The sequence below is a fragment of the Condylura cristata genome, unplaced genomic scaffold (assembly GCF_000260355.1).
Source record: "Condylura cristata isolate star-nosed mole 26May11 unplaced genomic scaffold, ConCri1.0 scaffold00023, whole genome shotgun sequence".
Taxonomy (NCBI): Eukaryota; Metazoa; Chordata; class Mammalia; order Eulipotyphla; family Talpidae; genus Condylura; species Condylura cristata.
In genome coordinates, this window is record NW_004567124.1 from 6841373 (window position 1) to 6866121 (window position 24749).

At 51.5% G+C, this 24749-nt stretch overlaps 1 protein-coding gene across 1 annotated transcript in view; it reads left to right on the forward strand.

Annotated features, from left to right (window-relative positions):
* The window catches only part of IGDCC3 (immunoglobulin superfamily, DCC subclass, member 3), a 41914-nt gene extending 30412 nt beyond the window's left edge, over positions 1-11502 (forward strand). The window contains exons 2-14 of the mRNA XM_012728509.1: positions 4040-4184; positions 4535-4665; positions 5083-5220; positions 6423-6581; positions 7730-7895; positions 8197-8444; positions 8643-8807; positions 9081-9272; positions 9431-9535; positions 10013-10151; positions 10300-10316; positions 10425-10498; positions 10686-11502. Of these exons, the coding sequence (XP_012583963.1) occupies positions 4042-4184; positions 4535-4665; positions 5083-5220; positions 6423-6581; positions 7730-7895; positions 8197-8444; positions 8643-8807; positions 9081-9272; positions 9431-9535; positions 10013-10151; positions 10300-10316; positions 10425-10498; positions 10686-10907 (1899 nt within the window). The 5' untranslated portion in view covers positions 4040-4041 and the 3' untranslated portion in view covers positions 10908-11502. The remainder of the gene's footprint in view (positions 1-4039; positions 4185-4534; positions 4666-5082; positions 5221-6422; positions 6582-7729; positions 7896-8196; positions 8445-8642; positions 8808-9080; positions 9273-9430; positions 9536-10012; positions 10152-10299; positions 10317-10424; positions 10499-10685) is intronic.
* Positions 11503-24749: the final 13247 nt, after the last annotated feature.

Below are 24749 nucleotides of genomic sequence, written 5' to 3' on the forward strand. Positions count from 1 at the left end.
TGGTGAAGAAGAAAAAACATTAGTGTTGCCTGAGCTGCCTGAGCAAGGTTGTGCCTGGGTGCATGGTCTTTGGTGGGAATGATAGAAGGAAGGGGCTGGCTTTGGATGGCCTTGGGAATACTATAGTTCACTGTTGTTCCTTTGGAATGCCTGTGGGAGAGTTAGGAGGAAATAGTGCCTCCGGGTTCTGCAAAGGCAATGTTTTGAACATCCCAATGTTTTGAACAAGCCTACTGATCTTTGTCATACACAGGGTAGGAGCCTGGTTGTAGCCTAAGGGTTGGGGTTGGGGGCAGGGCTTGGGGGATGAGACCAGCTTCCTTCCTAGCACTTTGCCGCGACCCTTCACTGCCCCCCAGTGTTCCCCTGGAGCCTGCCTAATCAGATCCAGGCCTGACCTCATCAGAGGTCCTGGACCAGGAGGAAAGCCCTCCCCCACCCTTCAGATCTGCTCTCAGGAGCCCCCTCCCCTTGGGTGATTTATAGGAGTGTCTGGGACCGTTTCCTGCCTGTTTCTGCTGCCTTCTAACCTGGAGATTGCTGAGTTCTCTCTGTTTGTCTTTCCACAAGGCCAGGCTGTACCCAAGGTGCAGGGGGTCACTGGGAGAGTCCTTCCATTGCATAGGGATAAAGGTGCTCCTTCCTCCTGTCTCCACAACTGCTGCCATCCATGCTTTTGTCCTTCCTGTCACTTTCTCTGACTAGCACACCAGGAGGCCATTGCTTAACCATTGCCCATTAACCTCCCCCATCAGGAAGTTTGAAGTGAGGTTCCCAAAGATATCCCTGCCAGACCACAGGTGTCAGCAGGATATGAAGCATCAATAGCCCTAAACCACAGCACCACCTTCAAACCCACTGGTCACTGATGCAATACCTCTAGCACTGCCACAGACTGTAGTGGTGTATATGTATATCATTTTCCAGTATCCACTATCATCCGGCATTCTTGTGCAGGACTCAGGGCATTTAGAAGTCCAGCCCTCAGTCCCACACATCCACGCTTACCCAGGAACCCTCTTTCTAGAGAGACACAATGTGGGGGGGGTGGGGGCAGGAGGAACTGCTCTCCCGGGCTCTGTGTTTCTTGCCAGTACAAGCCCAGACAAAAACAGACTAGTCAACCAAACATATCCCACGCTGAAAGATTGGGAGAGACCTAACTGGCCCCAAGAAACTTCTCCCCCCCCCTCCGACTTCCTAAAGAAAAGATATTATTGCCTGTGAACTAGGAGTGAGTGGAAGTGTCCAAGAGACACTGGCTGAGTATGCTCATGCCAAGACTGTGAGTCTGCACTAGGGCTTGTTTGTGAAGGCAGCAGAGGCCAGAGCTGCCAGGCCCGGTTGGCTGAGGTTGGCTGAGCACCTGCTTGCCCCTTTACTTGCAGGAGGCCTGCGCTCAGCCACACCTGGCAGGGTCTCCCCTGGGACACCTGAGGGGCATAGCATAGCTGGCTGACCTTAAAGGCTGGGGGCAGTGTGAGGTAGGGAGGGAAGGAGAGGCCTCCTGAAGAAGACCATGGGCCACCTCTGTGGGCTCCAGCTTGTGGGACTAAGCTCCATCTCTGGAGCTCCTGAGCCCCCAGCTCCTCCAGACTTGTAACACGTTGCAGCTCCCAACCAGTGAGAAGAGGCTGCTCCAAGTGGAAGTCCATTCCAGGGTGATCTGCTCTTGGAGAGTAATAGAGTTGCTGGAGAGCTGTGAGGCATTCCAGCAGAGGGCAGAGGGCGCGGGGCATGTTTCTGGACGTTTTCCTTCCATCAAATGAAGCGGCTGGCTTTAGATGCACCTTTAAAGGCCGTTACCCTGCCAGTGAAATGTTTGATAGAGAGGTGTAGGGAGCATTGCTCAGTGGAAGTGAAATGTGGAGCCCTGGGTGGGGTGGGGGTACAGCTTAGGCGCCCCCTGCTTTACACTGCCCAAACAGCATCGCCTGGCTCCTTACCTGGGACCCCTTCCTGCTCTCCGCTCATCTCCAGCAGTATGCTCAGCCCGGTTTTGTCATTGCTTAGTTGTGATAGGGGATGGAGGAGGCCTGATGGTACAGGCAGACTTTTCTACATCCCCAGCGCCCTGATCAGAAAGCGCCTTTTCCCTGGTCTCTTTCCTCCGGCCAGCTACTAGCTCTAAGCACTTCCAGGGATCCCAGAATGGGGACTAGGAACACAAAAGGATTCGGTTCCTTAATGAGGAGGCATCTGTAGTCGGCAGAGCCATTAGTCCCGCCCCAGGTCCCTGGGGGGTAGGGAGGGGGCATGCTGTGAGCTCCTTTCCAGCTGGAGTTGGTGGGGGGTGCTGTCAGCTCCCAGCTCCTGAATGGGCAGAGCCCCAGGGGGCACAGACAGCCAACCCAGGAGCCTGGGTACCCTCTCTATCCTCCTAAATCTGCAGGCTATCTTGCCCTCCTGGAGGTTAAGTCCTGGTGGCAGAAGAGGGGTCCTGAGAGCACCTTGTCACCCACCCTTGAGCCCCTGGGCTGACCTGCAGGCCCTTGGACCCACAGCCTTTGGCCTGACACCAAGCAGGCTGACCTCAGGGTGATCCCCAGGGATCCTCTCCCCGGGCCTGGTGAGGACACCAGCTGCAACACTTGCCCCCCCCACCTCCTGCCCCGAAGTACTACTTGTAAGGGCTATTCCTAAGTGGGTATGCGTGGTCCATTACCTCCTCAGCACCAGAATCACAGCCCCTATTCACAGCCTACTGTGGACACTCAGGCCACAGTCAGCCACCTCCACCTGGCATACACAGCCACTGTGCAAGTCGGAGCACACACCCAACAGCAGCATTCCCAGGAGACCTTGAGAGAGGAGGAGGCAGGTCGGGGGATTTTTATGCATGTTTATATTTAATGAACCACATGCAAATGAGATGGAAAACGTGCCACAAAAGAGTCTGCCCCTAGAGACTCTGGGAGGAAGGGCACAAAGACTCAGCCTTTGGGGCTGCCCTGGAGTCCAGAACAGGCTTGAGGGTTGAGTGGGCCTGAGATGGGTGTGCCCACCCACTCCAGGGAGCCAAGACCAGGAGCTGGGACTGGCTCCAGCATCCCTGCTGCTGCAGGGGGTGGGGGGGTGGTGAGAGAGCCCCTTGTGGGAGGGGACGACTGTCCCGATTGATGGAGTGTGGAGGGGAGGGGCTGCCTGCCTGGACAGATGGTGAGCCGCCTTCCTGCACTTGAAGCAAAGTGGATTTTAATGAAATCTGCAGCCCTGGTGCTGAAACTGGGAACCCTAGCGGGAGGCCCCTTCTCCAAGCCTTACAGGGGCATGAGAGTGGGTAGGAACATAATCAGGCCTAAAATGAGCTGCGGTGCTCCTCTGCTCTTGCCTCTGCAGACCAGAATTCAAGGGGCTACTTAGTTCGATCCCCAAAAGGTAGGGAGGGGGTCCCTGCATATTTATGACACATTGAAATGTAGATTGGTAAGCCTGACAGTATTCTGAGAGGCTTGTCACCTTGGAGGGATACAGCACCCTTTTGGGGACACAATGAGAAGCTGTAGTATACCTGGGTGATGACACTGGGCAAAGGAAAGGCCCTGGGCCTCAGTAACCAGGTTCTAATCTTGGACTAATCATGTCCCTCAGTATCCTTTTCTATAAAAGAGGCAGCATCCTCACGCCATATATACTGTTGGGGGTGGTTATAAAAATAAATTCAAAAGCAGCTGAGCAGGTAGAAGTAAGGTTTCTTTGACTGTCTTTGTAGGCTAGGCTTCGGGGGAGCAATGCCTCCCAGGGAAACCTCTGATGGCCTCAGATTTCCTTCTTAGAGGTGTGTCAGCCAAGAACTTCTCCAGATTTCCTAGTGCACCCCCCCCCCAGCCTATACCACCTACCACTAAAGGGAGATGGTTCCCACGGATGAGAGGCAGGGGAAGCAGGGAGGTACCCCCAGATTGCTGCCCTGCATCTGTCAACTCCAGAAAAGCTCCTTGCCCCTCACTAGAGTGGGTCCCAGCCCTGTGACCTGCCACCTGTCCTCCCCCCAACCTCAGCCGGTGCCTTTCCTGTGTATTTCCCTTTCTTTCTCTAGCCATGTCGGACTTCCACGTGCACCCCCAGGCCACCGTGGGCGAGGAGGGTGGTGTGGCCCGCTTCCAGTGCCAAATCCACGGGCTTCCCAAACCCCTGATCACATGGGAAAAGAACAGAGTCCCCATTGACACAGACAATGAAAGGTGAGTCACATATGGAAAAGACAGCGGGTACCCGTGTCTGGACTTTGGCGAAGGACTGCCTGCAGCCCGGAGGTGAAGCCATGGGCCCCCCGAGACAGTGGCTTTTCTGCAGCTGTCTTGAGACTGGGTATCCATGGGGCTCACCTGGTCCATACCTGGCCCTCATGGATGCATCCATGAGGCGGGTGGTGTGTGTTCTTTGCCAAGGCTGGAATGACGGTGCCTACCTGCAAGGGTCCCAGTGTGTCTGTGATGATGACAGTGACAGTGGACAGAGTCGGGCTGTGTCTGTGAGGCTGAGTGTCACTATGGCCTGTGTGCCAGTGGCTCTCCCCCCCACCCCTCAACAGGTACACATTGCTGCCCAAAGGGGTCCTGCAGATCACAGGACTTCGGGCTGAGGACAGCGGTGTCTTCCACTGTGTGGCCTCGAATATTGCCAGTGTCCGGGTCAGCCACGGGGCCAGGCTCACTGTGTCAGGTGAGGGTCCTTTGCTCGGCCTAATTCTTCCCCCTTCCCGCCTCCTGCCTTCTCCTCACCCTCAAGCAACTGACTCCTGGAGACTCATCAGCCTAGTGTGTACAGAAGCATTCTACACACAAAGTTCTGTGTCCCTAGCAGTGAGGGTTCAGGGGCATCTGAGGCTCACTCCCTGGCCCTGTTCTACCTGGAAAAGCCAAGCTCTGCCTGTTCCAGAGCTGTCCCATTGCCGGAGGCTCTGCAGGGCCAGGAGCAAAGGAATGGACCCAAGGACAGGCCTGTTCTCCACAGCTCCTCTCTGCCCACAGAACCTGCTGTCTGGGCTGGAGCTTGTTGCCACCCCATGTCGTGAGTTGAGGGTAGGATAAGGTGGTGGTAGCACAGTGGAAGGGAAGAAACGGGGTCTCTTCTTCCCAGGCTCAGGCTCTGGGGCTTACAAGGAGCCGATGATCCTCGTGGGGCCTGAGAACCTCACCCTGACGGTGCACCAGACTGCGGTCCTGGAGTGTGTCGCCACGGGCAACCCACGCCCCATCGTGTCCTGGAGCCGCCTGGGTGAGCCTCCTCCTTCAGCCCAGGCTTCTCCCAGCCCGCCCCACCCCCTGGGAGGGCTGGCTCTCACCCAGCCTGTGGGGACTCTGAATCCTGTTTGTTCTCCATGGGGGTTCGTTCTCTTGGAGGCCTGGGGAGAGGGCCTCCCTCTCCTTGGCAAGACCAGGGGGATCCACCCCTCTATTACATTCTCCCTCCCCCTGTGTGGATGGCTTAGCTCCCGGGATACCTCTTCATCCCAGCATGAGGTCTCCAAACCCCTCTGTAGCTCTCTGTGCCCCCAGTCTCTTTCCCTGCCCTCTCTACCCTGGCCATCCTTCCCAGCTCTGCCATCCCAAGCCCCTCCAGATCTCAGCCAGTGTCAAAGCCTCACTCTGCCCGCCCCCCCAGTCTCTAGCCTGGCCCCCTAAATCCCCAGCTTAAATCCCTAGGCAGCTGAAGGAGAGAAATGAAAGGGTGCAGATGGGCCCACATTGTCTGGGTGGAAAGGTCACGGGGGAAGGAGAGTCTGGAGGCGATGGGGTGGGGTCCGCATTCACAGGGAGACTGCACCACATTGTGGCAGCTGAGTGATGGGGAAGGAGGGGGCAGCAGGCGGGATAATGGAGTAGATTTCACCACTTCAGGGACTGAATGGAGAGCTGTCTCCTTGCATTCTGACTGTGCTAATCTGATCCCTGGCTGGGGGTGGAGGGGAGGCCTGTCCCTGGGAGAGGCTAGAAAGAGTGGCCTCAGCATGAGGAGGAGTCCTCAGAGGACCGTCTGGTCCAGCGTTTCCCAAAGCCTGCTCTGCAGAGGGTAAGAAGGACTCGGGGCCTGGCACATTTGGGAAACAGCTCACCAGGTCCTTTCGGATTAATGGACACTGGGGTGGATGGAGGGAGTGGAAAGGATCTTTAACCGTGGAGTGTTTTCAAGAGAGACAAACTAGTTTGGGAAGTATCTGCCTAATTTGAACCCCTCACTTTCCTGACTGGGAAACTGAAGGGAGGGATTAAAGAACCCCAGTGAGTCAGTGACAGTGCTAGGGCCAGGACTCTTGTCTCTGCTGCTACTGGTGCAGAGTCCAAGATTGGGGCTCCCTGGGGCTCGGTAAATAGAGTGACAACAAATCGGGGCTCTCTGGAAGAGCAGTGGCATGGCCTGGGGTCCCTGCACTTGTCCACACGCATCTCGCTGACCTCCCTTCTTCCCCTCCTCCTCAGATGGCCGCCCCATTGGAGTGGAAGGCATTCAGGTGCTGGGCACCGGGAACCTTATCATCTCAGACGTGACCGTGCAGCACTCAGGGGTCTACGTCTGTGCCGCCAACAGACCGGGCACCCGGGTTCGGAGAACAGCGCAGGGCCGGCTGGTGGTGCAGGGTACAGACCTTCCCCTGCGCGGCCTCATCATCCCGCCCCATTCCCTCCCCCAGAAGCACCCATGGCCCACCCTGGGGCCTGTCTTCTACTCAGTTTCCTCCTTTCACCCTAATCCTGCCCCCTGCCCCGCCCCCAGTGCCCAGGGACAACTGTCTCTTCCCTCCAACCCCCCATGTGTGTGCTGAGAATGGGGGGACATTCTTAGCCCCATGTGCCCCTCCAGGTGCCAGCGTCACGCCACCCACCCCCATACCCACCGTCCACCCCAGTCATTTCCACCTCATTGTCTCAGCTGGTCTCCCCGGCCTGTATCACTGACACACGTCCCTCCCCCATGAGCTGTTTGCATTCACACGTGTGGCACTTCCACGCTCACACCTGCCTGCCAGCGCTCAGCGTGTGTCATTTTCACACTCTCACGCCCCAGCGCCTGCCTCTGCTCCACGTGTGTGAGGCCATTCTGTCCATCCCTGCCCTGGGGCTCCTCTGTCCCCATGAACCTTACATGCCTTCCCAGTGGCAAGGGCCTTCTGTGCTTGTGCCCCCCCACACCCGGAGCGTCAGGGTGGGGTGAGAGAGGGGGAACAGGAACTTAAATGCCCGTTTGTTTAGCATTCCATGTGCCGTTAATCTGTCCAAATGAAAGTGATGGAGCATTTCATTTCTCGGGTCTTAATGGAGACTTGAGGCTTGGGATTGGAGGAGAGTGGAATTGAATGTAGGGGTGACGGGGGAGGGGGGGCTGTACTGAGGGCTCATCCATCTCCCCGTCATTACCTCCTTCGAGGTGCAGCCAAACCTATTAGCACATTTATTTATTTAACAATTTCCTGAACAGGGAGCTCAGCTTGATTGCTTTAGGATACAAATGTCAGTCTTCTAAATAGGCATTAAAATGGAGTCCTCTCTTGGGTCTGCCTCTCTGGGGCAGAGGGAGTGGGACTTGCCACTCCTGGGGATCCCTGCTAGGGTAGAAGGTGGACCTCCCCAACACCCCCAACACCCCCAACCCAGAAATCTCTCGGGAGTGGATGAACCCACCCAGTCGCCTGCAGGCCTTATTATTCCCCTTTCCTGGCAGCTGTCTCCTCCCTCTTCACTTCACCCTCACGACTCTCCCTGCTTCTCTGTGCCCGCCCTACTTCCAGCCCCAGCAGAGTTTGTCCAGCATCCCCAGTCCATCTCCAGGCCAGCTGGGACCACAGCCATGTTCACCTGCCAAGCCCAGGGTGAGCCACCCCCTCACGTCACGTGGCTGAAGAACGGCCAGGTGCTGGGGCCAGGAGGCCACGTAAGGCTCAAGAATAACAACAGGCACGTGTGTGAGTGTGTATGTCTGTGTGTGTGTGGCATACTGGGGTGAGGCCGGGAAAGAGATAGGGAGCCGGGGACAGCGTGCCTCTAGCAGGCACTAAATTGGGAGTCTGGACTCTTGGGTTGCATCCCAGGTCTGTCGCTAACTTGTGAGAAACCTCAGATAAATCACTTGGTTTCTGGGGTGGAGGGGGGGGGGTTTGGTTAAATTTCCCCATCTTTCAAGTGGGGTGATTTGGCCAACCCCTGGGGCTACCCTGAGAGAGGAAAAGAGAATCTGAGGCTTTCCCTCCCTCTGTAGCACCCTGACCATTTCTGGAATTGGCCCTGAAGACGAGGCCATCTACCAGTGTGTGGCTGAGAACAGTGCTGGCTCCTCACAGGCCAGTGCCAGGCTGACGGTGCTGTGGGCCGAGGGGCTTCCTGGACCCCCCCTGAACGTGCAGGCAGTTTCTGTGTCATCCACCGAGGTCCGCGTGTCCTGGAGCGAGCCCCTGGTCAACACCAAGGAGATCATCGGCTACGTGCTGCACATTAGGAAGGCTGCCGGTGGGTGGGGCCGGAGGGCAAGGCTGTCCTGCAGCCCCGTCCTCTGAATTTGTGGCTTCTCCTCCCTTTCAACCTGTATGTCTGTCTCCACCTCCCATTCTTCCTCACTCCCTGCACCCTGGCTGCCCTAGTTTCAGCAAAGCTGGCAGGGCTCCCCCATGCCCCTTACACTTCCTGCCCAACCCTCCACCTCCCCAGACCCACCAGAGCTGGAGTATCAGGAAGCAGTTAGCAAGACCACCTTTCAGCACCTGGTGAGCGACCTTGAGCCCTCCACTGCCTACAGCTTCTACATCAAGGCCTACACCCCGAGAGGGGCCAGCTCAGCCTCTGTCCCTACAATTGCCAGCACCCTAGGAGAAGGTGAGGCCTGCCTAGAGCGTTCGGGTATTAGGGCTTGTTCTTGGTTGAGCGGGGCACAGAGGGCCTGGCCTGAGGCTGAGTGGGGACTGGGTCTAGAGGAAGGGGTGTCCCCCTTTTCTAATTCACGTGAAGGTGTGGTTTGAGCCAGTGGAGGCTCTGGATCAGAGGCCAAAATGCTGTCAGACTAGAGTGTTCTGGGTCACAGGAAGAAGGTGGGAAGGTAGTAATTCAGGAGAGACCTCACATCTTCGCCTCCGCTGTCTGCCCCCGCAGCTCCGGCCCCACCCCCATTGTCAGTGCGGGTCTTGGGCAGCTCCACCCTGCAGCTGCTGTGGGAGCCCTGGCCCCGGCTGGCCCAGCATGAAGGTGGCTTCAAGCTGTTCTATCGCCCAGCAAGCAAGGCCTCCTTCACTGGCCCCATTCTGCTGCCTGGAACTGTCTCATCCTACAACCTCAGCCAGCTCGGTGAGCTGGACACTGCTCCTGGCTTGGGGAGCTGGGCAGGGGTGTGTGCATGGGGCTCCGAGGTGGCGTGCAGGAATCACCTCTGTTTTCCTGCTAGGACAGAGCTGCCTGAAGGGGATGGGGGGGGCCATCACTCAGCAGCCCCGCCTTTCCCCCAGACCCCACTGCAGTGTATGAGGTGAAACTGCTCGCCTACAACCAGCATGGGGATGGCAACGCCACAGTCCGCTTTGTGTCTCTGAGGGGAGCATCTGAGAGGACAGGTATGGATTGGGTATGGGACATGGGGCTGAAGATTGACATCCTGGAAGGGAGACGAGGAGCTGAGAGTGGAGGGGAACAGGGCCTCAGGAAAGATAGGGGTGTGGAACAGGGCAAACAACCCTTCAGAACTTAGGTGTAGACCCCAGTTTGAAGTGTTGCTGTGCAGCCTCAGGCATGTAACTTAACCTCTCTGAGCTCAAATTTTCTCCTCTGTAGAACAACAGGGATACTAGCTGTTTTATAGTACTTAATAAGAATAAAATCGTCCAAGTATTATTCCCAGGATCTGGCACAAAGTTAGTGCTTGGTAACAGGTAAAAAGAGGCAGAAAATTAGTTGTAGGATTCTATAGGCAGAGGGAAGGGACATGTGGACTTGGGGGTGGGGACTCCCAGGGGATGGGTATCTGGGCTTGTTTCAGACCAAGAAAGCCACAGCCCCCCTCCCACTCCACTTGCCCCTCCCCCCACCCCCAGCCCTGAGCCCACCATGTGACTGCCGGAAGGAAGAAGCCACCAACCAGACATCCACCACAGGCATTGTCATTGGCATCCACATTGGGGTCACCTGCATCATCTTCTGTGTCCTCTTCCTCCTGTTTGGCCAAAGGGGCAGGTAAGTCCTGGGCCAGGAAGAGGGGGCTGGCTGGCATGGGTGGGAAGGCCTGGAGAAGTGGCAGGGAAAGGTTTTGGGGCTCACTGTATCTTTCCTTTTGTTCTCATTCTCTCCCATTTCTCCCTCCAAATCATGGCTCATCCCTCAGGGTCCTCTTGTGTAAGGATGTAGAAAACCAGCTCTCCCCTCCTCAGGGCCCCCGAAGCCAGAGGGACCCTGGCTTTCTGGCCCTTAACGGGTTGGGACGGGGAGAACGGGGTCGAGACGAGAAACATGTGGACATGAAGGAACTGGAGCAATTGTTCCCCACCACTGGGGCAGCAGAGCAGCCAGACCCCAGGACTAATGCCAGACCCATGGTGAGTGCAAGCCTCTTCATTTGGGCTCTGGGCACCACCTCATCCTGCCCTCCCTTCACCTAGGTCCAGACCTGGTCATCGGCCAAACATTAGGTCCGGCCAGGCATTCTCTGTGCCTCTGACCCAGAGCCTGGGCCTCATGCTAACGTGGTGTTATTCACCCTTTCCTCAGCAGGACCCTGTAGCCCCCACCCCACGCGAGGAGACCCAGCCCTCGATGCTGCCAGTTCTGGGGATTGACCTTCTGGAGGAGACAACTTTGGAGACCAGGGACTCCTGTACAGACCCGGTGGCTGCCCTGCCACCCCAGGATATAAATCCCAGCCTCCTGATTGAAGGACAGGCCCCCCAGCCTTCCACCGCACCAGCTGCCCAGCCAGCTGGCTTGGGACAGTAGCCAGTGTCTGGCTGGCACTGGAGGGGGGCAGTACCCCATTCTCAGGTCAAAGGCAAGATTTCTCCTGTTATGTGAGCTTCAGATGGGGCCTCCCCAGTATTTCCTACCCAACAGCCCCTCAGGTTATCAAGACCTAAAGATACCTTGTCAGGGAACCAGCCCCCTAAGGACCTCGGGGGGGTCCCTGCAGGAGCCCCTTCCCTGGGTTAGTGCCCTCCTCCCTCTGCCTGACTTTCCATGCCTTGGAACTGAACTGTTTTTCTGTAACAACAAACAAAACTTAAAATGTTCCCCCCACTTCCCAAAAAAGAGCGAGAGAGAGGAAGGTGGATTAGATTCCAAAAATATGTCCCTATTATGACTGGGCCCCGACACTGTCACCCTGCACCGACCTTGTTTTCTCAGGATGGATTTTGCTGTTTTGGCGCTCAGCACCTACCTCAGCCGGAATGAATGTCCGTGGGGGAGTGGGCCGCAGTCTCAGCCCCTGCCCCCAGAGCCCTGACTGCACTCCTACCTCAAGTCCCTTTATGGGCGCCTCCTCTTCCTCCCCACATTGTTGTCCAGAGTTTTAAAAAAAAGCAAAAAAAAAAAAAAAAAAAAAGCACTTCCCTATTTCCAGGTGTGAAAGGAAATGTCTACCTCAAGGCTCGCTGGCTCTTTGGGCCTGTGCTGTGTCACTGGACCTCCCTCCTGGCTCCTCTGTCTGCTGCCCACAGCCCTCCTGTCGTCTCCAGAGAGGAGGCCAGGGGCTGAATCACCAAGGGTGGGCCTCTTGGGGCCTACAGAAATGAAGATGGAATTGGTCAAAGAAAATGATGAAAAGCCAAAAATGAGAGGAAACTATTCCCTGGAGTAAAATCGGTTGCTCCAAACGAGCCACCCCTAGCACGCTGCCGGTGTTCGTCCAGTCTCTCCGCTCTCACTTGGACCCTCTCAGGCCATGCGTGCTGGCTGGGATCCCAGCCCCCCTCTCCACTGGGCTTGGAGGGTGGGATGTCCCCCACCGCAGCCTGCCTTCTGTCCCGCCCAGACACAGAGCCCCTGGAGCAGGCTGGTCCCAGAATGTACTGTGTGTGTGATGTGTGTGTGGGGGGAGGGTCTGGGGGGGTCCAGCAGAGGTACCCCAGCCCTCTGTGCCATGGGACCCCAGCTCGACCCCTCCCCGGGCGGTGAGTGGAGCACTGTCGTAGATATGGTGGGAAGCTATTTTTATACAAGGTTTGTTTAGGGATTTATGTTCTTGTGATTTCTTGTTTCTCTTTTCTGTTGTGGTGTCCTTTGAAATAACTAGTTAAGAAGAAGAAGAAGAAACCAAGGAAAACAAATACCTATTTTTGGTTATACTCAGAAACATTTTTTTAAATAGCAGAAAGCAAACTTTTTTTTAAAGGAAAAAAAAGTGTATTGCTTAAGTAAGACATTAGAACACAAATTCCCTGACCCCCAGCCCTCTAAGGATTCCTCACCTCAAGATTTAGTTAATTAGTTGAAGAAAGTAGAATGTGCGGTGTTTTCCTAGAACGTCCTGTCCACATGGACTCGGGGAAGGGTGGCCTGCCCTTCTCTCAAATGATGGGCCCACGCCAAGGGTTCCTCAAAGCTCCTAGGCCGGGCCCCCTCTGTCCCCACAGCGGCCTCTCTGCGCCGTCTTCCCCTGGAACGCCCTCTCCCCTGAGTAGGTGGGTCTGTGGGAGGTGATGGGTGGGCACCCCTGGCCTGCCTTGGCCTGGCTTTTGTCACACTCTACTCATTTTGACTGAATAAAAGTCTTGTTGCCAAAGTGAACCTCAAGTTTCTGGGTAATTGTGTCAGGTCCTGGGGGAAGGGATGGGGATGCTGGGTTTGCACAGGCCAGAGCAGTGAGTGGGTCAGGTGGGCCTTCACAGGACCAGACCCCTGTGTACCACCTACAGGAGCCCGCAGGCAGGTGCTCCCAACCTCCCTGGAGGTCATCATCAGTTCCACTGTGCAGATAATGAAACTGAAAAAGGATACGAGAGATGAAGGAAATGCCCAAAACCTCACAGCCAGTTATGGCGGCATCAGAGTTTGCATCCAGGCCAGGCCTCACTGCAACCATTGCTCTGTGCCTCCTTACCTAGCACTGATGACAGTGCTCTCTGATGACAGCCTAATGGTGCTGGGCCAGGTGCTGGGCAGTTGCATACTTTTCATGTCAATGAGGAGGGACTATTTTCCTCCCCAGCCTAAAGCTAAGAAAACCAGAACTCTTGATCAGTGACTTTTTCCAGACCACACACCCAGAACCTCTGGCCAGACCCATTCATTCCTCCCTGTCCACTCCTCAATCCAGGTTCCTGATGTCATGTGTCTGAAGCTGCCAAGGCTTGGGATAGGTCAAAAGAAACTTGACTTAAAGAGTTGTGCAGACAAAGATCTGGAGGTCTTAGTGGGCCTCAAGCTCAGTAAGAGACAACAGAGAACTGCAATTATTAGAACATTAATGTCCCTGCTACTGCTGAAATGGAAAGTCAGGGACGCTCTCTAGGTCTAGCAGGCAGAGCTCTATGCCCAGAGCACCAGGATCGTGGGTCCCTTGGCTATGGGGCGTGAGGTGATCTCTCTGGCAAGTGCTCACTCCCCCTACCCAGCTTCATACCAGGGCAGCTCCACTGTTATTTGACTTATATATTAGATGCTCCAGGAGATTTCATTTGTGAACAGGATCAGATTATGCTCCTGAAAGAATGTCTGAGAGCCCCTGGCCAGCCTCTTGTGGAAGAGACCTACAGGGTGATTGGGTTGAGGGCAGATTGGAAATGGTGATAGTGCTGTGGAGGCTGAACTGGCATTGCATCCTAGAGCAGAGTCGCCTCAGGCTGCCTGTCCTGAGTCTGGGGAAAGTAGTTGAATCAACCCTAACCTAGGAATTCTTTAACAGCTCCAGTCATCCCAAGGCTGCCTGGGGGAGGTAGTGGGTTTGTTCAGGCAGGCCCTGTAAAGGGATAGGAAAGTGGCCCGAGTTACCTCCAGTGCCCCCATGCTCTTGCAAGAGCCCATGATGCTAGTACCTGCCCAGGACGGTGTTGGGAAATGTTTAGAAACCACCTAATGTGATACATGCAGATGTATGTATATTGTATGTGGACTACATGCAAATATGGGCAGGCCTTGTTTAAACAAGGCCCTGAGTGAAAATAACATAGAGGTAGAAATGGGTTCCCAACCCCTCTGTGTCTGATTCCAATTATTACTGAAGATAGGTCTGGCATTTGGTGGGGGGGGGGTGTCCAGTCCTGAGGCTACAGAGTAGGAGGACCAGACCCCTGTGAACTCTGAGTTTCTCTGTTGCCTCTCTCTCCTCATGCATTGAAGGGTGAGGAGCTAAGACAAGTGGGTGCAAACCTGAGGACCCCACCCCAACCAGGTAGTAAACCCCAGAATGACAGACCTGAAATAGAGCCCCTCATGAGATAGATATGGCCGTTGAGAGCTTATGAGGAGCATGAGAACCCAGAGGGAGTGGAGAGGGAGAAGAAAAGGGTGGGGGCAAGGTGAACATGATGAACAGGTGGGCTATCACCTGGGGCTGGGGCAGCGAGGGGAGTCACACTGCCTATGACACAGATGAGTCTGGGTTGGGGATAGGAAAAGGCAAACCAAGAGCCTGTTACACTCTCCAGATGGAGACTACAGTCAGACGGAGGCATCTAGTCATGTCCCTGCCTCTAAGAGGCGTTATAGGGACTGGCTGGGTGCCAGTGGCTCCCCAGCGCTATCCACACCAGTCACCCAGAGGACTGAGGGTGGAAGGAGGGCCCAGGTTACTGAGGAGAAAGGACAGGCCTTCTGCCTGGACTCAAGTGTTGCATGCTGGCGTACCCAAGACTCAGGGCCCTGCTGATCACCCTGTGCCATGCGACCAAGATGCAGGGCCTAGCCTGGTCCTCACTCCATGATGCCACAGCCTGAGCCTATTCCTTCCCTACATGTCCCTGTCCACCCCCTGCTCAGTTTCCTCTTTCCTCTCCTCTTTCTCCAGCTCTCTCACAGGCCCTACTCTGAGACTCCTCTGAATGCTGTTCAGGCCTAACCTTTACCTCTTGACCTTGTCACCTGGCTCCCTACTACATGCTAAGTATGGAGTGATTCATGCAGGAATTGGAGTTCTGGCTGGAGTGCTGGGGACACTTTCACAGAGCCACAGAGAAGAAATCTTTTAATCTGCTTGGGTTAAACATTGGGGCAGTTTCGTTCCTGGGGGCTTGAGGTCATCCCTCCTGTAGCCACCATGTCCCCCATTACCGGGGCTAAGGCTGGATTGGGAGAGCCAGAGCCCAGGAGAAGCAGCAAGTAGTGAGGATTCCCTTCCCTGTCCAGTTCAGGAGTCACCTTACAGAAGACCTTCACGATCTCCAGTTAGTATAACAAGTGGTCACATGCCCTCAGCCCTTTGCCACCAAAGAGTTAGCCCAGAACTCATGCCTCTTGTCAGAAGAGTGAGCTTTATCTCCTAGAGTGAAGAAGGGGTCCCCTAAAAATGAGGACATGATGACCCAGATGAGGGTGTGGACACTAGAGTCCTATTGACCTGGTTTGAACCTCTGGCTCTGCCAGTTTGGCCATGAGCAAATGTTTTCACTTCTTTAGGCCTCAGTTTCCTTACCTGTAAAATAGGGCTAATACACTCCTGCCTCAGTGGGCTGATGGTTTCTTTGAAGAGATTGATAAGGTGATTCTGAAATTCATATGGAAATGTGAGGGACCCAACTAGACAAACAATCTTGAGCACAAAGAGCAAAAGCAGGAGACTCACATGTCCTTTCAAAACACAGTACAAAGCTACATTAATGAAGACAGTGTTGTGTTGGCATAAGGATAGACGTTATTGGCCAATGGAATGGAATTGAGAGCCCAGAAATATACTCTCACGTTATAGTTAATTGACTTTCAGAAAGTATGCCAAGGCCATTTACGTCAGAAAAAGAACTTTCAGCAAATGGGACAATTGGATATTCACAGGCAAAGAATGAATCTGGACTCCCTTCTCACACTATATAAAGAAAAAAAAAAAGCCTAAAAATGGGTCAGAAACCTAAATGTGAAAGCTTAAATCACAGACAAAATAGAGATGTACATTTTTGTGAACTTTAATTTTGCAAGTTCAAGTTTTTGGGTATGAGGCCAAAAGCACAATCAACAAAGGAGAAAATATAAGTTGAACACCATCAAAATTAAAAATGCTGGTGCATCATCAAGAAAACACACAGACTACCACAGATTGGGAGAAAATATTTGAAAATCACATTCCTGAAAAGGAACTTATGTCTAGAATAGAATGTAAGGAACTCTTACAACCAAAATAATAATGACTTCATAATAAATAAACAAGTGCCCCAATTTAAAAATGGGCAAGGGATATGAACAGACATTTCTCCAAAGAAGATATACAAATGGCCATTAATCACATGAAAAAAATGAAAAGTAAAACCACAATGAGATGCTACTTCATTCCCACTAGGATAAGTAGAGTAAAAAAAGTCAGATGATATTAAGTATTACCAAGGGTAGGGAGAAATTCAGGTCCTCACATACTGCTGGTGTAGTGAATTTTAGAATTTTAGAGTCAACTTATCAATTTCTGCAAACACTAGTCAACAACCCTTTGAAGCAGAGATATATTAGCTTTTTTTTTTTTTGGTATTAGCTCTATTAAAGAACCCAGTTCCATTTCTCGGTATATACTCCAGAAATATTAAAACATGTTTACACAGAAAACCTGTATATTGGTATCATAGCTGGAGTATCAATAATAGATAAAAAGTGGGGCCTCCCTGGTGGCACAGGGGTTAAAGTTTCAGCACTATCAAGCTGTCAGCAGCAACTGTAGCATGAGTTCCTTCCTGGCCAGGGAGCTGACCAATCTGGCAAGGCAGACCTCTCCTGTCCTGTTCACTGCTCCCCTTAGCAGTGTATTTCAGTCAATCTGCCTCTTCTGCTCCCCACTCTGTCTCTGGTGAATCCTCTCACCCCTGAACCTCTGGCTTGTACCCTACTTCTTGTAATAATAAAACTTTTTAAAAATTATATAAAAAATGGAAACAACCCAAATGTTCATCAACTGATGAATGGATAAATAATGTAGGATTTATGTAGCAAGAAAATGAAGTTTGAAAACATTATGCTAAATGAGAGAAGCCAGCACAAAGGACCACAGAGCCTATGATTCCATTTATGTGAAATGTCCAGAACAGAAAACTATAAAGGCTGAAAGCAGAATTGTGGTTGCCCCAGAGTGAGAAGTCAGGGAAACGGGAAGTAACAGCTACCAGGTGAGAAAGTGTTTAAATTTGATCGTGGTGATGATTGCACACCTCTGTGAATACGCTGAAAACTACTGAAGTGCATGCTTGAATGGGTGAATTACATCTTGATAAAGCTGTCATATTATAAAAAGTTGCTGAGAAGACTTCATGAATTCCTACTACATAAAGTTTGAAGTTTAACTGTTCAAACGATCCCATGTTACAGGCAGAGAAACTGGGGTGGCAGGGCAAAGTGACTCACAGTGGAGAGGCCTGGTGACCTGGTGAAGAAGAAAGACAGCTCCAAGGCTTAGGTGGAGAGCAGGACTTAGGTGGAGCCAAGGGCTCCCAACCTGGAAGCTGTGCACCCCTGAGACAAGGGCTGAAGCTGGGGGTTTTGCTGCCACCCTGTGGAGAAACAGAGGATTACAGTTGTGGGAACGAAGGTGAGATCCTTGTCCACTTGAAGCAGATAAGAAGGACTCAGGGGAAATAGACAGAACCAGCCCCCACTGAGCATTGCTGACTTTAAATAAATACACCCTTAACCTCCCCATATAGTTCCTTCGATGGATACCAGCAACAAGCTGTTGAAACAGAAGATATGATTCATGGAAATCCAAGATTAGAGAAGGCTGGAAGAGTGAAGAATGGGGAAAGGAAGTCTGAGATTGAAGGAACAGTGTGAGCAGAAGCTTAGGTGTGAGCATATACAGAGGTGTCACCGTGAAGCCAGGAGGATGTCACTGCATGGACCCTGGCATTTCAGAGATGCTCAATAAATGTATATAGATGAATGATTACCAGATTTCCAGAGCCCTGCAAAAAGACATCCTAATGTGTCTGAGGAAAACCTTATGTCGTTTTCTGGGTGGAAATAGAATGGGTTAGAGGGTAAAATAGCCCAAAACTTCCTCAGGAATGAAAAGTGCCTCATGGGCCCCTCCGACACCTTGTCAGGACCACTTGTGGCGTTTTATAGGACTTCCACATGGCCTCATCTGAGTCTTGTCACATGCTTGTATGCAGCACAAAGGGCTGGATTTACTGTCATTCTCCATATTTTTAAAAATAATACAATAGTTTATTTTTACATCATTTTGTACATTCTTTTCATCTCAATTGTCCTCCCATATTTTAAAAAAGATTCATTTATTAATGCATACAAGAGTTGGGGTGTAAGCCAGAGGTGCAGGGTGGGGGTGAGAGGCTTCACTAGAGACTGAGTGGGGAGCAGAACAGGCAGATCGACTGAAACATGCTGCTGAGGGAGCAGCAGGTGGGACAGGACAGTTCTGCTGCCCAATGTGGGTCAGCTCCTGGCCAGCTGGGGGTTCAACTTGTGCTACAGTGGCTGGTGATAGCTTGACAGCACTGCCTTTAACCCCTGTGCTGCCAGGGAGGGCCCGTCATCCTCCTGTTTAACAGATGAGGAAACTGGAGCCCAGAGAAGTGAGTGATGAAGCTCCTTGTTCTAAGCCCACATTGTCTTCTGGCTTGTTATTTGTGGATTGAGAAAGCAGCAGGGAAGCTTGGGGGTTAAGGAAGGGAATGACCCGACTGAAATGGAGATGTTATTTTTGGAAATATCAGACCCTGGAGTGGGAGGACTAGGGAAGCCGGACATACCCTAAAATACAGGTCAGGTCAGGAACATGCTGTAGCTCCTCCTCTCTCCCAGAGCAGTCCAAGGCCATCATCTTGGCACCCAAAGGCCCCATACAGGAAGCAGCATGGCCCCAGGTGGAGAGCATGGGATTTGGTTTGTAGTCTTTGTTCAGTCACTAACCAACCATGTGATGCAGATGTCCTTTAACCTCTGGTGCTTTGTTTGCTCCTGGTATAAACCCTGGATGAGGACAGCACTGGCCTTCCAGGTGGTGAGTGGTAAGCAAGTCAGTTATTAAAACACTCAGGACTTGCTTGCTATCACTACTACTGTTTCTATAAAACTATAAAATACGGGAAGTGCACGGGATTATGGTGATGGCACACAGGTGACTTGGTGATGGGAAACCCACGGGGATTACAACAGAGATGGAAAAAAATGTACAAAATGACATAAAAATAAACTGTTATAAAATAAAAAGAAGAACAAAGTATAAAAAAAAAGCAAAGACAAATATAAGTTCATGGAACTACAGCTAAAAGATTCTAGCAAGCTAAACTAAACTAAAGTTTAGCAAACTAAAAAGCTTCTACCTGCAAAATAAAAGGACAATCTACTGAATGGAGGAAGGTATTTGCTTATAACACTTTGACAAGAGACTGACATCCAAAATGCATAAAGAACGCGCGCGACTCAACATAAGAAATGAAGGTCCCAGTGCAAAAAGCGACAAAGGAGCCAACAGACACTTTTCCAAAGAAGGCACACAGAGGCCACAGTCACGTGAAAAATGTTTATTATCGCTTGTCATCAGGGAAATGCAAGTGGAAACCACAGTGAGACACCACCTCACAACTGTGAGAATGGCCGACATCACAAAGACCAGAAACAAGTGCTGGCAAGGATGTGAAGAATAAGGAATGAAGACTGGCCCAGGATGGAAAACAGTATGGAGTTTTCTCAAAATAGATCTAACGTATGACCCAGCAATTCCACACTTAGGTATATGCTTGGAGAATATAAAATTCTGGCCCTCCCTGGTGGCACAGGGGGTTAAGTCTCAGCACTATGAAGCTATCAGCTGCCACCACAGCACAAGTTCGATCCCTAAGTTCGATCCCTGGCCAGGGAGGTGACCCACATGGCGTGGCAGACCTCTCCTATCCCGCCCACTGCTCCCCTCAGCAGTGTACTTCAGTCAATCTGCCTGTTCTGCTCCCCACTCTGTCTCTGGTGAATCCTCTCATCCCCCACACCTCTCACCTATATCCCAGCTCTTGTAGGCATAAATAAATAAATGTCTAAATAATAATAATAATAACTCAAAAGGAGAAAGGCAAATACCAGATGGTATAGCCTATGTGTGGGATATAGAGAAACATAACAAAGGGTCGGTTATAACCAAAGCAATAATCGACTCTTAACATCTGATTATAAAGTCGAGGCAACTACAGGAGAGGGTAGCCAGTGGGAGCAGAGGAAGGAAGGGTGTTGAGAACTATTGCCTTCTGTGGAATCATATGCACAATATACCTGTCTGTCTGTCTGCCTTCCCTGAACCATCATTAAGATTCCGAAAGACAAGCACGGCATCTGATCTGTATGACCCACGAGTGTTGCTGTGGAGAAGCACTGAATACTCAAATGTTTGTGGAAAGAAAGCAAGAGAGCAAAGAGGGAGGGAGGGGAAGAGGAAGGGAGGGAAGAAAAGGTGAAGAGAAAGCAGAAGAGAGAGATGAAAGGGACACTAGAGATGAAGCCAAGAGAGGCTTCCATTTACCTTCTAACAACTTCAGAGAAAAGAGCTTAGAGACTGGAGACTTTGGATAATTCGCATTTCTTGCCTGGATCTTATTTATTCCTGGATTCGATGCATTGAATCAGACTTTGAAAACCTCAAAGTGGTTCTGGATTTGATATTTAGCCTCTGTGAAGCTCAATTTCCTCATCTGTAATAGAGATAATCATGGTACTTATCTAATTGGGTTGTTCTGAGGATGAAACGAGAAAATCACTGGGAAATCCTTAGCCCCTGGTCCACAGTAAGCACTGGATAAATGCAATGTGTTTTGAGGGTGATGGTTTGGTGATTCTAAGAATTCCAAACTTGTGGGAATAAGGGGTAAGCGCTGCTGGGGGGGGAGGGGCTTCCTCCGCAGAGAGCCTCCTGTTAGCCTAGAGTCCAGCCAGTGGCCACATAGAGAGCATAGTGTTTTCTCTGGGGCCTTCCACCGGCCCCTCCTTCAACAAGATACACAATGAAGACTCCTGATTACTTGATTAAAGGAAGTGGATACACAATTAATTTCAATTTTAGATCTCCCTCCCTCCCCCACACCTTTCAAAGAGAATCTCACATCCTATTCCAATTTACACACTGCTCCAACATGGAATTTTCCAGTGAGTTCTGCAGCCTTTGAAGTGACCAGACCAGACTATTGATTTATTTCCAACTAACCTCTCTCTTTGAACCCAGAAGGGTCAAGGTTAATTATATAATAAAACACACTGTGCCCAGGTGCCCCCTCTGAGGGTGCAGGGAGCCACCCCCCTCTTCCGAGATGGCCAGTGGTGGATCGTATTTCTGATCCTTTTGCTGCATTCATTTCCTTCATCAGGGCCCATTAAGAAGAAAAAAACCTGACCCCCTCATTTCCTCCCTGAGAGATAAATTTTAATTTGCTGGAAACCCACAAAGGGGTTCTCAGCCATGTTTCCAAGCTGCACCCTGGGCTTGAAAATCTTGCAGAGAGCACCTATTCTGGGGCTGACTGGGAATCAAGATAGAGGTGAGGGGGATACAAAGGGGTGTAGATATCACTCGCCCACCCCCTGCCCTCAGCCAGCCTCTCAGAGGATGAAGCCCCTCACAGACCCATTCTGTGACACTTTCAGCACAGAGGGCTCTGGGCTCCATGAAGTGTCCCTGCTGGCTGAAGCCAGTGAACGCCCTGGGCAGTGCTTCTCACGCCAGTGCCTTCCTGGGCCAGGCCTCTCCTCTAAGGCCCCACGATGTGGCCACTACTGATATCACACTTTTCAGGATGACAAGACCGCCCTTGAGTGGCAACAAAGCTCGTTCCATTGATCACAAGTAGGAGGTGGGAGTCTCCGGATTTTAATCCAAGCTTTTGTTGTTGAACCCAGAGAAATGGTACTGCAAATGTTCTATTTCCATAATTAAAAGAAAATAAGAGAGACAGATTCAAAAAGCTTATTCAATAAATGGCCATTGTCAACTTTGTCCCAACAATGCCCGCCCCCCACGTTGTGGTGTGTGTTTCCAATCAGGAAGCAATATTGTCCCACTCTGGTTTTTTTTTTTTTTTAGTTTTATTCATGCATACAGAACTGGGGTACTGGTCAGAGACCAATGAGAGGATTCGCCAGAGACAGAGTGGGGAGCAGAGCAGAGTAGATCCACTGAAATACACTGCTGAGGGGAGCATGGGCAGGACAGGAGGGGTCTACTGTGCCATGTGGGTCAGCTCCCTGGCTGGGATCCAACTGGTGTTGAAGCAGCTGTGTCTAGCTTCATAGTGCTGTGCTTTAACCTGTTGCTCCACCAGGGAGGGCCCCCTCTCTGGGTTTTCTCATCTCTTCACACACCCCCTCCTCCCCACATCCCTCCAAGGATCAGGCCAGCTGTCCCACAGAGGAATCCATGGTGTGGATTTGTCTCATATTTCCCCTTGACTGAAAAGATAGTATCTGTAGCATGAATAGTTCACAGATAGCTTTTCTAGAGTGCCACATTTGGAAGCCCAGATTGTTTTCTATGAGGGACAAAGTATTTTCAGCTCAAAGTCCAATGCCTGGTCTTGGTCTCCCAAGGGCCTCCCTCAGTAAAACGCCCTTCCCCCCAAGGACCTCCCCCCCTCCACTCCTGTGGCTGACTCTGCAGATGAGCCACCCTTGGCATCACCCACAAAAGAACACGCCCTCGGGGGCGGGTTCCCCAACCCCACAGACACAGACTAGAACTTTGGGAGGAGGCCCAGTCATGCCAGCTGAGCAGCACTCCCCAGTTCTTCCTGCTGGAACATTCTCATGTTTGCATCAAGTCTCAGCACTCTGCTCCTCTACCTCTCTTTCCAGAATCCACGGAAGAACCAGATCTCCCTTCTCACCATCACCCTCAGTTTCTGGCAGGTTTGGTGGGGTCGCCATGCATTAGAGGTTCCTGTGGAGTTCAACATCCAGGACTCAGGCCCGTGCCAACTACACAGGAGGTTCTCCATACATATTTGTCAAGTAAATTGTAAACCCCCCCAAAAAAAATATGTGGGCTTTGTGGGCATTCTCAGATTACATTTGAAAGAAAAGTTCAACATGAGGAATAAATCTAAAAGCTCTTTGTGGGCCTCTCTGGAGGGACAAGGGGTTATCTCAGCACTATAAAGCTATCTGCAGCCACTGTGGCATGAAATCGAATCCCCAGACAGGGAGGTGACCCACATGGCACCGCAGACCTCTCCTGTCTCTCCTACTGCTCCCCTCAGCAGTGTGTTTCAGTAGATCTGCCTGTTCTGCTCCCCACTCTGTCTCTGGTGAATCCTCTCTCCACCCACTCCTCTGGCCTATACCCCAGCTCTTGTATGCATAAATAAATAAAATAAAGAAAACCCCCACCTGTTTGTGTCCTTGCTGAATTATCTTAGGTGCCATACCCACGAGTCCTGAAATGTTCTCCATCTTTCTCCCTCCCATGCCATGGCTCCTCAGGACCACCAGCCTCTCTTTTCTCTCTCCTTACCTCCTGCTATACTAAGTTTTCTCATTCCTCCCCATGTCCCTTCTTCCACTGAAAATCAATTTGTATTTTATTTAAGTAGCTCTATACCTTAATTTTTTGGCTGCTGTTAATTTAAGTCAAACAGACAATACATGCAAATATTCTTCTTGTAAAAAGTATTTTCTTTTTAAAATAAAGTGTTATGTAAGTGTCCTCTCGACCATCCTGGTCCAGTTCTCTTCCCAGGAGTGATCATTGTTATCAGCTTGGGTATCCTTCCAGGCCTTTTCAAAATGTTGCCAATTCCCCGGGCTGCCATGGAAATCCTTGCACCCTCTCTCCTGTGCTCATTAGCGAGCGTTGCATTAGCGAGCGTTTCTCAGAATAGACACAGTGAATTTGCAGGGCCCTGGGGCTTATTCATGGTGAATGTAACCCAGGCAGGTCGTGATCCCGAAGGGCCAGGGGTGTTTTTGCCGGGCACTGGCAGCTTCCTTCTTTCCCAAGGCTGTTCTGAGAATCAGAGAGGATGCCGGGAGATTTGCCTATTGGGAAACACCCAGTTGGGTGTCAACAAGGCCCATCCTTTGATTTTAGTTGATTCAAAAGAATTTAATCTCTAGATATTCTGGCAATTTTCAGGTTGGAATTTTACTCCTGTTTTCCCATGTGCCTTTCTCTGGGTTTTGCATGCCTTCCTTCTCCCTGCCTGGTCTCTGTCCATTCCTTGTCCCACCCACCTGCCTCTCTGAGCCCCAGTGCTCCTCAGCACCCAGGCCAAGGTCCCACTCAGGTCCTTACCTTTGTTTTGGCCAACGTCGGCCCAGGATGCAGGCAAGAGTGGGGTGCCCGGTCCTCTAGCTCAGCCATCCTATGTCATGGGGCCTTTGCAAAATGTGTTACCTAATCATGCATAATAATCAAATGTAAAAAAACAAAAACAAAAACCTACAACTTAAGCCACAAAGCAACAAGTAATGACACCATAGTGAAATGGTTACGTCATAAAAACAAAATATTCACATGAAAATACTTATGGCTTTCATGTGAGTGCTTACCCCCATGTTAGGTGAATGTTTGTTTTTCGCTACTTCACTTGAGTCCTTGAATGACTTTACAAGGGAGGGAAGGCCCAACTTAGAGGTAGAATAACTAAGGCCCAGAGAGAAATGGCCCAGGGTCACAGCAGAACTGGGACAGATTCACTCAGATTTCACTTCAACATGGAC